Below are 13471 nucleotides of genomic sequence, written 5' to 3'. Positions count from 1 at the left end.
TTTTTTTTTTTTTTTTAAATCACACTCAAAGCACTCTGAACATCTGTATTTGTTTGAATGAATATGTACACATTTTTCTCTATACTATGGGAAGTATTCACTGTGGTTTTCACAATGTCAGATGAATCAGCACAATTGAAAGCATCAAAGTGAAGTTTCAGTTAGTTGTCTATGAATTTTCTTTTCCAAGTAAAGAATGTCTTTCCCCATGCTGAATCAAAGAACTCCTTTATTTCAGTTCCCTCTCCCCTTACATGGTCCACAGCGACAAGGTAAGGAGACATCTACGACTCCGACTATGACACACGTAAGCAGCTAATTCTGACTACATTGAAGCAGAGCACACACACTGGAAAAGAAGCATAAGGAGGTATACGAGAACCATGCATCAAAACCTTATGCAACCAAATCTGGGCCTCGTGTTTAATCACTCACTGGGATGATATTTTTTCTTCTTTTGAAAGAATACGATGAACCCATGCTCAAAACCTTTCTACAGCATTTTGAAAATAACAGTGCTTTTTTTTTCAAGTTGGCACAGAATGAAAAATGACATTTGGTCTCTGATGTGTGAAGGAACCATCACCTCTCCCCCTCCTTGGCTCTGGGTTCCCAAGAAAGAGACGTGAGTAGGCAATAGGCTCAGGGCCCAGGCTGGGTCACATTGCTCTTGGTTTTCAGAATGGTGTCCTCGTAATTGCTCGTTGCAGGGACAGTGGTGGCCTCCAAAGGCAGGCCCTGTTGCTGATAGCCATAGCTGACGTTTCCACATGGGAAGTGGCGCAGCCTGAACAGAGGCACCTCCTTGACGCTGGTTGTCAGCGAGGACGGCTCCAGTAGCAGCGAGGCGCCCGCGAGTCTCCCGGCCGCGGCGCTGGGCGGCGCCCCAGTACAGCCAGCCTCGCGAGCCACGCTTCCCCTCTCGGGCTGCTCCTTCTTCGCTGCTATTGGATTGTTCATTGGGGCCGGTTTCTCTGCAAACCACGAGCCGTAGGTTGGGTTCCATAAGCTGGTCGTTTTGTTTCTGGATGCCTGGATTTTGTGCACCTCCGACGGGGGGTTGGATTGAGAGAACGCCATGTTAACGTGTCCCCCTTCTCCCGCCGGGCCTCGAGGGGCTCTGCCGGTGACTGCCGTCGCCAAGGCTGGCTTTCTCCCGGCTCTGCGGGAGGAGGAGGCGGGTGGAGGAGGGGGCGCGGACTGCTGGTGCTCACCCTTGCGTTTTGCTTGTTGCGGAGACACTAAGAGAGGAGGAATTCCCTCGGGGTCTTTAGGCTTCATGGGCACTTTCTCTTCCTCTTCTATAAGTGGACCGTATTCTATTGGCAGCGAGGTATTGATTACATCTGGATCCTACCAGTAGGAGAAATGAATCGATTAGAACTCAGATTTGCAGACCAAAGATAAGGGACCTCGTCCAAACTTATTTTACAGTGGAGGAAAGCTTTCAGTATTTATTGTAAGTGTATTAATTTGTAGATACTATAACAAAAAATTCAAGTCACTGTTGACATTGAAGCGATTCCATCTCACAGTGATCCTTGGGACAGAGTAGAACTGTCCCACTGGGTTTGCCCAAGCACCAGCAAGGCTCAGTCTTATCCCCAGAGGATAAGAAATCAATGTAAAATCATCATTTCCTTGATGTGTGTAAGGGACACCGAATTTTAAATTACAAATTAATTTTAACAATTACTATAGTAGGATAAGCACTGGACACCAAGGTCATTTTGAAACGACAAAGTCGTCGGCAGTTCAGACTCACCAGTTGCTCCTCGAAAACCCTATACAGGGCCTATATGAGTAGGAACCTGCTTAACAGCACTTAACAACATGTAAAGGTAGACGTTTAATAGCAAGGAAGGGAGGGAAGGGAGTGATTAACTCTTCAGCCTATGCACGGAGGTCCCTGGGACCATCAATGGAGAAGCAGTGATGCCTGAGATGGAGGCAGGAGAGGAGGGGCGAGAAGAGCCGTGGAGTTAGTTCCGACTCATATATAGCAACCCTGTACAGGGTTTCCGAGGCTGTAAATCTTTACGGGAGCAGAAAGCCTCATCTTTCTCCCGCTTGTGTAGAGATATATAAATCATAATACCTGCAGGTTATGGAGTTCCAGTTTCAGATATATGTACTTACTGCTTATCATTTCATTTCATATCATATGCTATCGTTTCTCCAGCCAGCCTACAAACTATAAAGAGCAGAGGCATCCTAAACTACTCTGAAGCTACAATTTTGTCTAATAAAATACTAGTGTCTTCTAGGGACTAATACTTGCCACTGAATTGATTCTTTAATAATGATTGTGTGTCTGACATGTGTCTTAATGATGCCTTTGTTTTATGAAATGTATTCCCTTTACAGATTCATACTCACAACTTGTCATCTAAAGACTTTTCCATATGGAGTAAATGCAGGCCAGAGGGGGGATATGTTATACCTGGGTGCAGTATTCAATCCTTTCCAAAATTATGGCAAAGTTGGGCCTATCTTCAGGCTGATGTTGCCAGCACTGAGTCATTATCCGGTACCTAAAGGAGGAATAATTACATTTTGAAATTACATTTGAAAATCAGGAGAAACACGTTTTCCTGCCGAGCATTTTTCTAAATGCACCATTGGATGGATGGACACTTGTCTTTGAGGGGTTTTATTTGAACTAGGACTCCTCTCATTCTGTTCCTGAACTAAAGCCACTTTGGGACAGAATATTTAAATGGTATTTTCCATCTGCCTTGCTTGTGGGAAAGAGGTGAAAGATACCAGACAGGACTGCAGAGACTGAGTTTGGGTTGGGACATCATGCCTCCAGCCAGGCAATGGATCCCGTTCCTAACCCATCTCATTAAAGTCTCAGATACATAGATACATTTCTATTGAGGCATGTTATATAAAGTCAGGCATCTGCCTTCAAATTTTAAAGAAACATATGTTGCTTGTAAGTATCTTTTGAAAAGAAAAGAAAAATATACTGTAAAACTAGTCGAAATATTTGTAAAAGAGTCATACACAGGCCCAGGACAGTTCTTAGGTGGATCCATGCGTCCTCCGCTGGTCACAAACTCCAGGACTTCCTGATTGCTTTTGCTAGGGTATGGCATATATCCAAGGGAAAATATTTCCCATAACAGCACACCAAAGGACCTGTGCACAGGACAAAGGAAGATATGGAGAAAAGTAAAAAAAATAAGTCATATTTAATATGCAATTTTTAACCTTAGTTTCCCATTCATTATAGCATAAACATTCTTTACATTAATACATACATTTTACAAATAAAACTTGAAATGACTGTAAATCATTCCATTGATTTTTTTTTGTCATAATTTGCCGACCAAGCTCTTTATTTTCTTCAGCAAGATGGAGCTCTATCAGCAACAACACAGAACTCTGAACCACATATAAAGTAATATTTAGAAGGTTGGAAGGCATACAGCTGGGGGAATTTGTGGTAGAAGCAATAAATCCATTGCTTTCTAGTTCGGGACACTCAGCTGCTCCACGAAGCCGCCATCTTGCGTGAGACCAAGTTGGGGCAGGATCAGAGCAGCCACAGACACCTGGCAGAACCGCGGAGATAAAGGTATGGATATTCTTTTCTTTTGGATTCTGTTCATTGGTCCCTTGCTGTCTGCGCACCTCCATTCTGGTGACTATAGGGGGTGCCTGATCTAGTGGACATCCCAGTCCCACCCTCAGAGGGTTCTATTCATGCGCACAGATCTCCTGTAAAGAGACAGTTTCCACTTAAAACCAAACGGCCACAGCCAGCCCTGAACTGTTTACAATTAGCAAGAAGGCCTGAATGGGGATTGTGGAACAGGACACGCAGACAAAAGAGGAAACAGGCCAAAACGTCGAACAGTGACATCTTGAAATTTCTCAAGAAGAAGAGTGGAAAAGGGAAGCCCATTTCCTGATCACGTCTACCTGGAGGCAATCAGTTGAGAAAAATAAGAAGTCAGGAAAGTGCTACAGGAACAATAAAATAAGATAAATACAGCATTGGAAACAATTCAAAACCTACAGAGAGTGGGCCAAAGGAGTAGAATTGAAGAGAGGCCTAAGATTCATGTTGGATAACATGAAGAGGAATAACACAGCATTGGAAACAATTCAAAACCTACAGAGAGTGGGCCAAAGGAGTAGAATTGAAGAGAGGCCTAAGATTCATGTTGAATAACATAAGAATTATTGACATTCCAGAATAGGAACAATCACATGAGTCCACAGAGGAGATAGTTGAAGAGCTTCTGGAAGAAAAATTTCCTAACATCATGAAAAGTGAAAAGATAAGTATTCAAGAACTCAACAAACCCCAGGATGGATAGACCCTAAAAGACATATAATAATCAAGCTCTCCAAAATCAAAGATAAAGACAGCATCTTGAAAGCATGTAGGGACAAATCAGATTAAGCTCAGATTTCTCAACAGAAATCATGCAGGCAATGGGGAGAATATATAAAACCCTGAAAGAAAGAAAACTGCCACCCAAGAATCCTCTACCCATCAAAGCTGTCAATCAAATACGATGGTGTAATCAAAATATTCCAGGATAAGCAGAAGGGATTTTGCCAAAACCAACCCTGTTATGAAAAACATCCTAAAGGAAGTTCTGTGGACTGAGAACCAGCAAGAACACATAACAACTACAGAATGACGTACATGGCAGCATCAACCTGAACTAAGTCGACAAATGAAGAGTCAAGAAGAGAATAAAATTATAAGAACAGAGGATCTGGGAGGTCAGTCTATGATCAAAACAATTACAATGTGAAAAAAGGTAAACACAGAAGAACAGAGATCCAGGTGGTGGGAAGGTCAGGTAGATTACTGGATAGAATAGACTATCTTAAATGGAGGGAAGAACTAATGGAATATAAGGTAACCACAAAGGGGGTGGGGTGGGGGGTGTACTTTGGGTGTTGGGGAGGACACTGGTCACCTAAAATGAGGGGGCAATAAAGGCACAAAGTGATTGATTTACAAGGTTTCAAGAGGAAGTTTAAGAGTATGGGAAAGAGTCCCCACTGAATAGCTGTCATCTTGTCTAGATGGATCTGTTATCATGACTAATCGCGACTAATCGCGACTGTCACAACTGAGGTAGAAGTTTTGTAACAAAAAAAGGGGAGTGATTAATCTTACAGTCCAGAAACAGAGGACCCTAGGACCATCAAGAGAGAAGCGTGCAATCACAATGCAGCAAAGGTAGAGATGGGGGTATGAAGAATGGGGTTTTTTTGTTTGTGTGTTTTAAAAAGCTAAAGTGGATAGAGAGACCTACTGTTAACTGATGGTACATGGAGGAGACTATAATCATTGCAATGAAACAAGGGATATGATTTGTTGAATGTAAAATTGATGATATGCCCTGTAAACTTTCACTCAATCCATAATAAAAATCTTAAAAGAGTAGTGGCTGTATATCTTTGTAGTGAAGCTAATAGTTCGAAAGTTTAGCACCCCAACTTGTAACCATTACGCTACCCGAGATCCTTCTCAACATCATTAGCCACAGCAAAATGTTAAATCAAAACCACAATGAGCTCTCACTTCACACCATAGTTAAGGAGTACTTTAAGGATAAGCACCAGTCTGGTAACTCAGCAGCACTTAACACAACAGCATGGCTGATGGCTCATATATATGTAAAAACAAAATATGTGTTGGTGAGGATGTAGACAAATTGGACCCCTGTACTCTGCTTATAGTAATGTAAAATGGTGCAGTTCAACAGGGCTTTCTCCTCTCTATGTAGTACTGGGTGGGGATGAACCATCAACCTTTGTTAGTAGACAATCACTTAACCATTTCACCAGGGTTCCTCAGTATTGATTGCCTCCTATGTATACATCCGAAAGAAATGAAAACAGATGCTTGTACCCCAAAGTTCAGAGCAGCACTATTTACAATAGCTACAAGACAGAAATGACCCAAATGCCTGATGCTGCCGTTTTGCCAATCCATCTCACTGGGGGTCTTCCTTAGAAGATTTTATTGAGGGATTGTGTTTATTGCAATGCAATACACAACATTTCTTATGAGAAAATGCAAAGTATGTAATGAAATATCATTCTAACTGGTTTTGATAATACAGTAAATGAGCATATTCTTTAAAACAGTAAGTCTTTAAGCAAAGCACTGCTTAAAAGAAAGAACAAGGTTGGAGGTCTCTCACTCCCCGATTTCAGACTTTACTATATGGCTACATTGCATGGGGAAGAGACAGTCTCTTTAACAAATGGTGCTGGCAGAACTGGAAAGCGATATGTAAAAGATTGAAACAAGACCTTTTCCTCATGCCCTATAAATGTGAATATAAAGAATAAATGCTACTATAGGGTATATGCAGACTACCACACATTTTGAAAAAATCTTTTGCAACGACATATTGGATAAGAGAGTCATTTCTAAAATATATAGACAAATAACCCAGTTAAGAAATGGGCACAGGACATAAACAGACACTTCACCAAGGAGGATATCCAGGCAGCCAACAAACATAAGAAATATTCACGATCACTAGCCATTAGAGAGATGCAAATCAAAACAACAATGAGATATCATCTCACACCAGCAGTAACAGTGAAGATCAAAAAAGTTGAGGACAATAAATGCTGGCGGCGATGTGGAGAGACTGCATTGCTGGCAGCATTTCAAAATGGTCCAACCTCTCTGGAAAGCAATATGGCGCTTCCTCAGAAGGTTGAAAATAGAAATACCTTATGATCCAGCAATTCCTCTACTTGGTATTTACCCACAAGCAAAAAGAGCCACAATCCGAGAAGATATATGCACACCAATGTTCATAGCAGCACTATTTACAATAGAAAAGAGATGGAGACAGCCAAAGTGCCCATCAACTGAAGAATGGATAAACAAACTGTGGTACATACACTGTGGTACATACACACAGTGGAATACTATGCTACCTTGAAGAATAACAAGGAAGCTGCAAACCATCAGTTAACATGGATGAACCTTGAGGACATTATGTTGAGTGAAATTAGTCACAACAGGAGAAATACCACTACTAAGAAAAGAAAAAGAACCCATACTAAAGGGGGCTGGGGGGATTCTTTGCTGATTGCTGGGATATAGGGGGTGGGTGAGGGGAGGGACAGAAAGGTAGAGCACAGGGCAAGGAATAGACACAGGTTAGTTAAGGTGCTGGGGAGGGGGACAATACCCAAAAGGGGAGAGGGAAATGCAAGAACAAAGCAAGAACAAAGCAAAGGGGAGATCAAGTAGGCAGGTTTGCATGGGCTAAGTGGGACAGAGGTAAATTATAATGTATACACAACCTTGGAACAACAGGGCGAGGGGGTACACGGAGTGAGATATGGTTGGAATAGAGAAAAGGGGGAAATAATGTTAAGATGCTTGGCGGTCTACTGCATCTTGGTTTTCCTTGCATTACACTATAAAATAGACACTAGAAGGGGAGAGAAAGGAAAAGCCAGAAATATCACCATAGAAAGCTTGTAAGTTCGTCTTCTGCCTATAACTGATTGGAATACCTAAAATGGGGATACAACGTGCCCAGTGAAGGAGGCTGCCTGCGAAGCCTCTGCAATACATAAGACTATAGGTGGAATCCTGAACAGCATCCAGAATCTTCAGAGGTGGGAAATTTCCCCCTGAGAGGACAGGCAGACCAGCCTGGAGTGGCTAGAAGAACAGAAGGTACCTCTTGAAAGAAAGACTGACAGGAAAAACACAATACAGGCCAACAATGACTACAAGAACAAGCAAGTTGCCCACACAGGAGACATCAAAGCAAGGGGTCGGGCCCCCTCAGAGTAAACCCCCTTCCACCCCTGATGGGTGACCACGTTCACCACTGACAAGGGGAAGAGAGGGAAAAACAGCTATGAGGCTGCGAGCTAAGCCCTACAATGGTCAATAGACTCCTGTGAACCCAGGTGGAGACCTGGTAGGCCAGTAGTGTGGCAAGACCTGGGAACTCTTGGGACCAGAGTCAGTGACATAGCCATGGAGGACTGGAGTGGAGGGTGAAGTGTCCAGCGGTTAAGAAGAGAGGGAATATCCACAAGAGCAATCACACATGCAGATAATACCCATTTGACCTAGCCTCAATGACTGGGTGATCAGAGCTCAACTAGAACAAGAAAGAAGAAGAAAGAGAAAACAAAACAAAACAGTAACCTGATACAATTAGATGAACTTGACCTACACCTATGGATGCAGTAGCTCAAAACAGGGTACAAGTCTTTGCAGCAGGGCTCATTCCCACCTCCTCCATACACAGACTACACAGGGATGGGCAACTTGGACATTGGCTACCCAAAATGGGGGGGCTACAAAGGCAAGAAGTGACTGGCTTACAAGCTTTCAAGAGGGAACCTAGATCCAGAGGGCCTGGAGGAAGGTAGAATCTTCACCAAGAAGTATCCTATCTGTCTAGGCGGGACTGATTAAAAGAAATTCGGATAGGTATCTTGTGATGCAAGGGTGAATAGTTACTAGGACTGATTGTGAAGGTTGTAAATGTAAAAGTGGGCATTTTGTGGCAAGTAGGGGAGTAGTTGACTTTGCAGGCTGGAAGCGGAGGTCCCTGGAACCATGAATGGAGAAGAGCGGAGAGCAGAATCCTACCCAGAGAGAAGCGATCCTGGAGATAGAGTCAGAGGACTCAGGACCCAGGAAGGAAGAGGGACTATGTGCTGATGACTGGGGGGGGGGGGAGCAGGTTTTTAGGATGCACTCTTTCGTTGATTGGTGATGCATGGAGGGGATTGTAACTATGACAATGAAACAATATACGACAAGATGCATGTAAAACTAATATTCTCCTATATTCCTATGTAAACTGTCACATATTCACAATAAAACTTAAAACCCAGAAAAAAACAGTAAGTCTTCTCGGAAATTCCTTAAAAGAATAAAGAATATTTATATGGAAACCCTATACAGAAAGGAAAGAGCCCTTGAATAACCAAAGCTCTACTAAACAAGAACAAGGCCTGAGACCCCACACTCTCTATTTCATATACAATCCTGCAAGAACAGTAATACTAATGATCAGTCACTATGGGGCAGGACAGACTAGACAGTACTTTATAATTAGTATATATATATACATATATATATGATACTTAAGTTGAACAGAATTTGGAAAGACAAATAGGACCACATGCACAAATATATAGGGTGCTGTTGTTGCTAAGTGCCGTCGAGTCAGTTCTGACTCATAGCGACCCTGCATAGGTTTTCTGAGCAGTGGCTGTTGAGTTTGAACAGAACACCTTTCAGTTCAAACTGAGCTTGTAGTTCAGTGCTTACCCTACCTAGAGTGCCACACCAGGATGTTTACATATGTATTTCTTTCTGTAGCCCCTACTCAAAAACCCTATACAGAGTTGATATGAGTTGTAACCAACTCAAAGTAACTAAACAAGTACAGCAACATATTGTTGTTGTGAAGTGCCATCAAGTTGATTCCAACCCATAGCAACCCTATATAGGGTTTCCATGGAGTGGCTGGTGAGCTTGAACCACCAACCTTGCAGTCTGACACATTAGCCTGCAACGCCACACCAGGACATACCTACTCCTAAATTTTCTTAAGAAACAAGAATTATTTTGCAAAATTTTTCCCTGTTTATATATAATGTATACCTAAAATGAATCAAAACTCCTTAGTATTCCTATGTTTTGATTGGCCTTCAGTGAAAAGTATAAGAGGTCATAAAACAGCAATTTTTCTGGAAAACCCAGGATCTAGAGCTTCTGTCTCAAAGGTATCAAACTAACTGGTTGCACTTGGTATTCCATGGTAGTTAATTTCTTGTGTGCTGGGATGGTTTCATGCTTCTCAAGGACAGCAAGAATGGAGGGACAAGATGGCATTCCATTAAAGTACAGTAATATAAATCTTACATGAAGGAATTCAGACTTTAGGCCTGCTTTATTTTCACCCTTTCAAGAAATTAGACACTGGGGCAGTAAAATAGGAGGCTAGATTTTGGCTTCCATTGCACTATTTTTTCAGAAAGAACTATTGCTTTAGCCAATTTTGGAGAATCTCAAAGATTTTTTCTAGTGCTTGAATGAATTCAGCTGAATCAATATCCTTTGTTTATATACATCTGCACAGTGTACGCCACCTTTAATGTAGACAGCAGGCAAATCTTTACTGATATCAGCTATGATTCCCAGAGCATGCCAAGGATCAAGGGAACCATGGGGAAATATGATATTGCTTCCCTTCATGTTGAAGCCACCATAGTACCTATTGGTAGACCTAACAACTTGAGCCACTGAAATGACATTAAAGTCAAAGCCAAACATATCTGACCATTGCTTAAAAAAAACCTGAGAGGCTGATTCTTTGATTTCATGGTTTGAAATAATCCAAATTCATGGTTTGAAATAATCCAAATTCAGTTCAGCACTGATAAAACCACTGCCTTGCTCCTTCCCTTGCATATCTCTTCCCATGTAATATGTAAGATGCATAGTCTTCAAGGAATCTATTGCAATTGGCTTGAAGACAAAGCACACTATCACTTACAAAGACTGTATTTTCAATTTTTGTGATTCTATAATATGGTGAACCCAGTGTGGTGGTAAGTCATCACGTCACAAAAGCCATCAACGCCCAACTCTTGACTCTGTGGCCACGTGCTCGCTCCCTTCTCATGATGTCTCTTCGTCCAATCTTGATGCCATGTTTTTCTTCATATAACGCAGCTTCTTGGATTATTTTCTCAGCATACAGGTTGAATATGTATGGTTAAAGAATACAACCCTGTCGTACACCTTTCTTATTTATAAACTATTCAGTGTTCCTATGTTCTATTCAAACAACTTCCTCTTGGTCCATTTATAGATTCCTCATGAGCACAATTAAGTGTTCCGGAATACTCATACTTCTCAATGTTCCACATAATCAAAAGCCTTTGCATAGTTAATAAAGCACAGGTAAACAGCTTTCTGATAGTCTCTGCTTTCAGCCAAGATCCATCGGAATCAGCAACGATATCCCTCGTTCCATGGCCTCTTCTGAATCCGGCTAGAACCTCTGGAAGTTCTCTGTCAACGTATAATTGTAGCTGTTTCTATATGACTTTTTGTAAAACTTTACTCGCATGGGATATCAAAGATTTTGTCCAATGATTTCCGCATTCCTTTGGGCCACCTCTCTTTGGAATGGGCACAAATATGGATCTCTTCCAATCAGTCAGCCAGATAGTTGTCTTCCAAATTGCTTGGCATAGATGAGTGAGTGCCTCCAATGCTGCCTCACTTCCTTTAAAGATTTCATTTTTCATTCCATTCAATTCCTGGTGCCTTATTCTTTGCCAAGTCCTTCAATGCACCTTGGACTTTTCCCTTTATAGTATCAAAATGTGGTATATCCATTTAAAGGAAAGTTAAGTGCTCTCAAGTCAATTTCAACTCATAGTGATCCTGTATAGGATTTCTTGAGGAGCAGCTGGTGGATTTGAACCACAAACTTTTCAGTTAGCAGTCCAGTGCTTATCCTACAGAACCACATCAGGACTGTAGTGGAATATTGTTAAGTGTCATTGAGTCAGTTCCAACTAATTGTGACCCTGTATTGGGTTTCCAAGGAGAGACTGGTGAGCTTGAACCACCAATCGTGTGGTTCAAACCAACTTTGAAGACCAGTGCATTAACCCACAGTGTCACACTAGGACTTCATTCAGAGTTTCCTTTGGAGTGCTGAAAATGTGATGGAAATTATATTGTTGTTGTTGTTATGTACCGTGGAGTCAGTTCCAACTCATAGCGACCCTGTACAGGGTTTCCGAGGCTGTAAATCTTTACAGAACTAGATAGAGGGGGTAATTGCACCACCATTAAGAATGCCACTGAACTGAATCCTTTTATTTTGTTAGGTGAAGTTCACTTGAATTAAAAAAAATTGACTGTGATGAGCATCTTTGTGCATTTCTAAAAATGCCAATTTCTTATGATACATTCTATGAATTACTGGATTAGGATAATTTAGTGCATTCTGTCTCATGGCAACCATGTGTATGCAGAGCAGAACTGTCCCACTTTTTTTTTTTTAAGTTTTTACTGTGAATTGAGATATTAGTTTACATGAGGGAACATCAGTTTTACACTCATAGTTTCATTGCAATGATTACAATCTCTCCTCTGTGCATCATCTTTCAACAGTATTTGCTTCTTATTCCCTCTGTTTTTATTGGGTGGGGTGGGGTAGGGTGGATTGCACACAAAATCAGTCAGGAATATATAATCATTTAAACGACCAAAGGACACATTCTGCAAAACTGCCCCCTGGCCACCAGCACCTGGCTGCCAGCACACAGCCTTTCTCTTCCCCTTCCCATAGGGTTTTGAAGGCTGTGGCTTTTCAGAGGCAGATCATGAGGCCTGTAATCTAGGCAGTCATCTTTACAGGAGCAGTTTTTCAGGTTCCAAGTGTTTGGGTACTTCAAATCTAGGATCATCTTAGTGCAATTACTAGATCAAAAGATCATTGAAAGGTTTTCTGCACTGTAGTCAGACGACACAGGTAGGAGAAGCTCCAGGGAAAAAAGAGAGGGATCTCATGAAGGAAACCTTCCTGTAGCAGACCCACAGCCTTTAAAGTATCATAAGACCTAGCACTTCAACCTCCTGAACTCGATTTTTTTTTAAAAAATCACACTACTAAGGAATTACTGGCATTTTAAACTTTAGCTAGTGACCACGTGCAACTCCCGCTCCAGTAACTGCCCCCACCCCCTGTAGAGTTTGGAGGGTGGGGCTGGAGCCAGCCTGTTCAGAAAGTGGCGCTTCCAATAAAGGGGAATCATAAACAAAGCCGCAAGAGCCGACATAACCACCACCCCCCCCAAAAAAAAAAAATCTCCCTGCCCTAGCATGGGATCTCAGTACAGGTATCAGGCAAGTCAGTTTACCCACGGCAGAGAGAGGGAGAGGTACGGTGACTTTCTTACATCATCAGACGCACCCACCACCCTGCCTGCTGTGGCCACCATGTAGACAAGACCTAACCACACCTACTACACATTACAGACAATAATGGATGCCTATCTCCTGATCATGTTAATAATAATTAGAATAAAATAAGAATAATCATGCCCAACAAAAAACAATGTTATCGAAACACATCCAAAGGCAGAAGAGAGCATCTGATGCAAATGAGCTGGAGACAAAGTCTTTATAGAGGAGGAGGAGTGGATTCTGGATATGCCTGAGAGAGAACTCAGAACAATGATATGGAAACAAATTCAAATACTCGGAAAATGATTTGAGGAAAATAAGGAAGAAGTAAGTAAAGTACTGCAGGAACAATCCAACAGGATTGACACAGCATTTGAAACAATTGAAAACCTGCAAAAAGATGTCCAGGTGATCAATAATAAGATATCAGAAATAGACAATAGGCTGAAAGGGGAAAGGAGTAGACTAGAAGAGATGGAAGCCAGAACTAGCGAA

The 13471-nt window shown here is 41.8% G+C and overlaps 1 protein-coding gene across 1 annotated transcript in view; it reads right to left on the bottom strand.

Annotated features, from left to right (window-relative positions):
• Positions 1-217: 217 nt before the first annotated feature.
• ALK (anaplastic lymphoma receptor tyrosine kinase) overlaps positions 218-13471 on the bottom strand; it is a 1400642-nt gene continuing 1387388 nt past the window's right edge. Inside the window, exons 27-29 of the mRNA XM_006835167.1 lie at positions 3013-3147; positions 2444-2534; positions 218-1353 (exon numbers count right to left, since the gene is read on the bottom strand). Of these exons, the coding sequence (XP_006835230.1) occupies positions 643-1353; positions 2444-2534; positions 3013-3147 (937 nt within the window). The 3' untranslated portion in view covers positions 218-642. The remainder of the gene's footprint in view (positions 1354-2443; positions 2535-3012; positions 3148-13471) is intronic.

The sequence above is a fragment of the Chrysochloris asiatica genome, unplaced genomic scaffold (genome assembly GCF_000296735.1).
Source record: "Chrysochloris asiatica unplaced genomic scaffold, ChrAsi1.0 scaffold00016, whole genome shotgun sequence".
NCBI lineage: Eukaryota > Metazoa > Chordata > Mammalia > Afrosoricida > Chrysochloridae > Chrysochloris > Chrysochloris asiatica.
The sequence above is the reverse complement of the archived record's forward strand: the minus strand, read 5'-3'. Positions and strand labels throughout refer to the sequence as shown.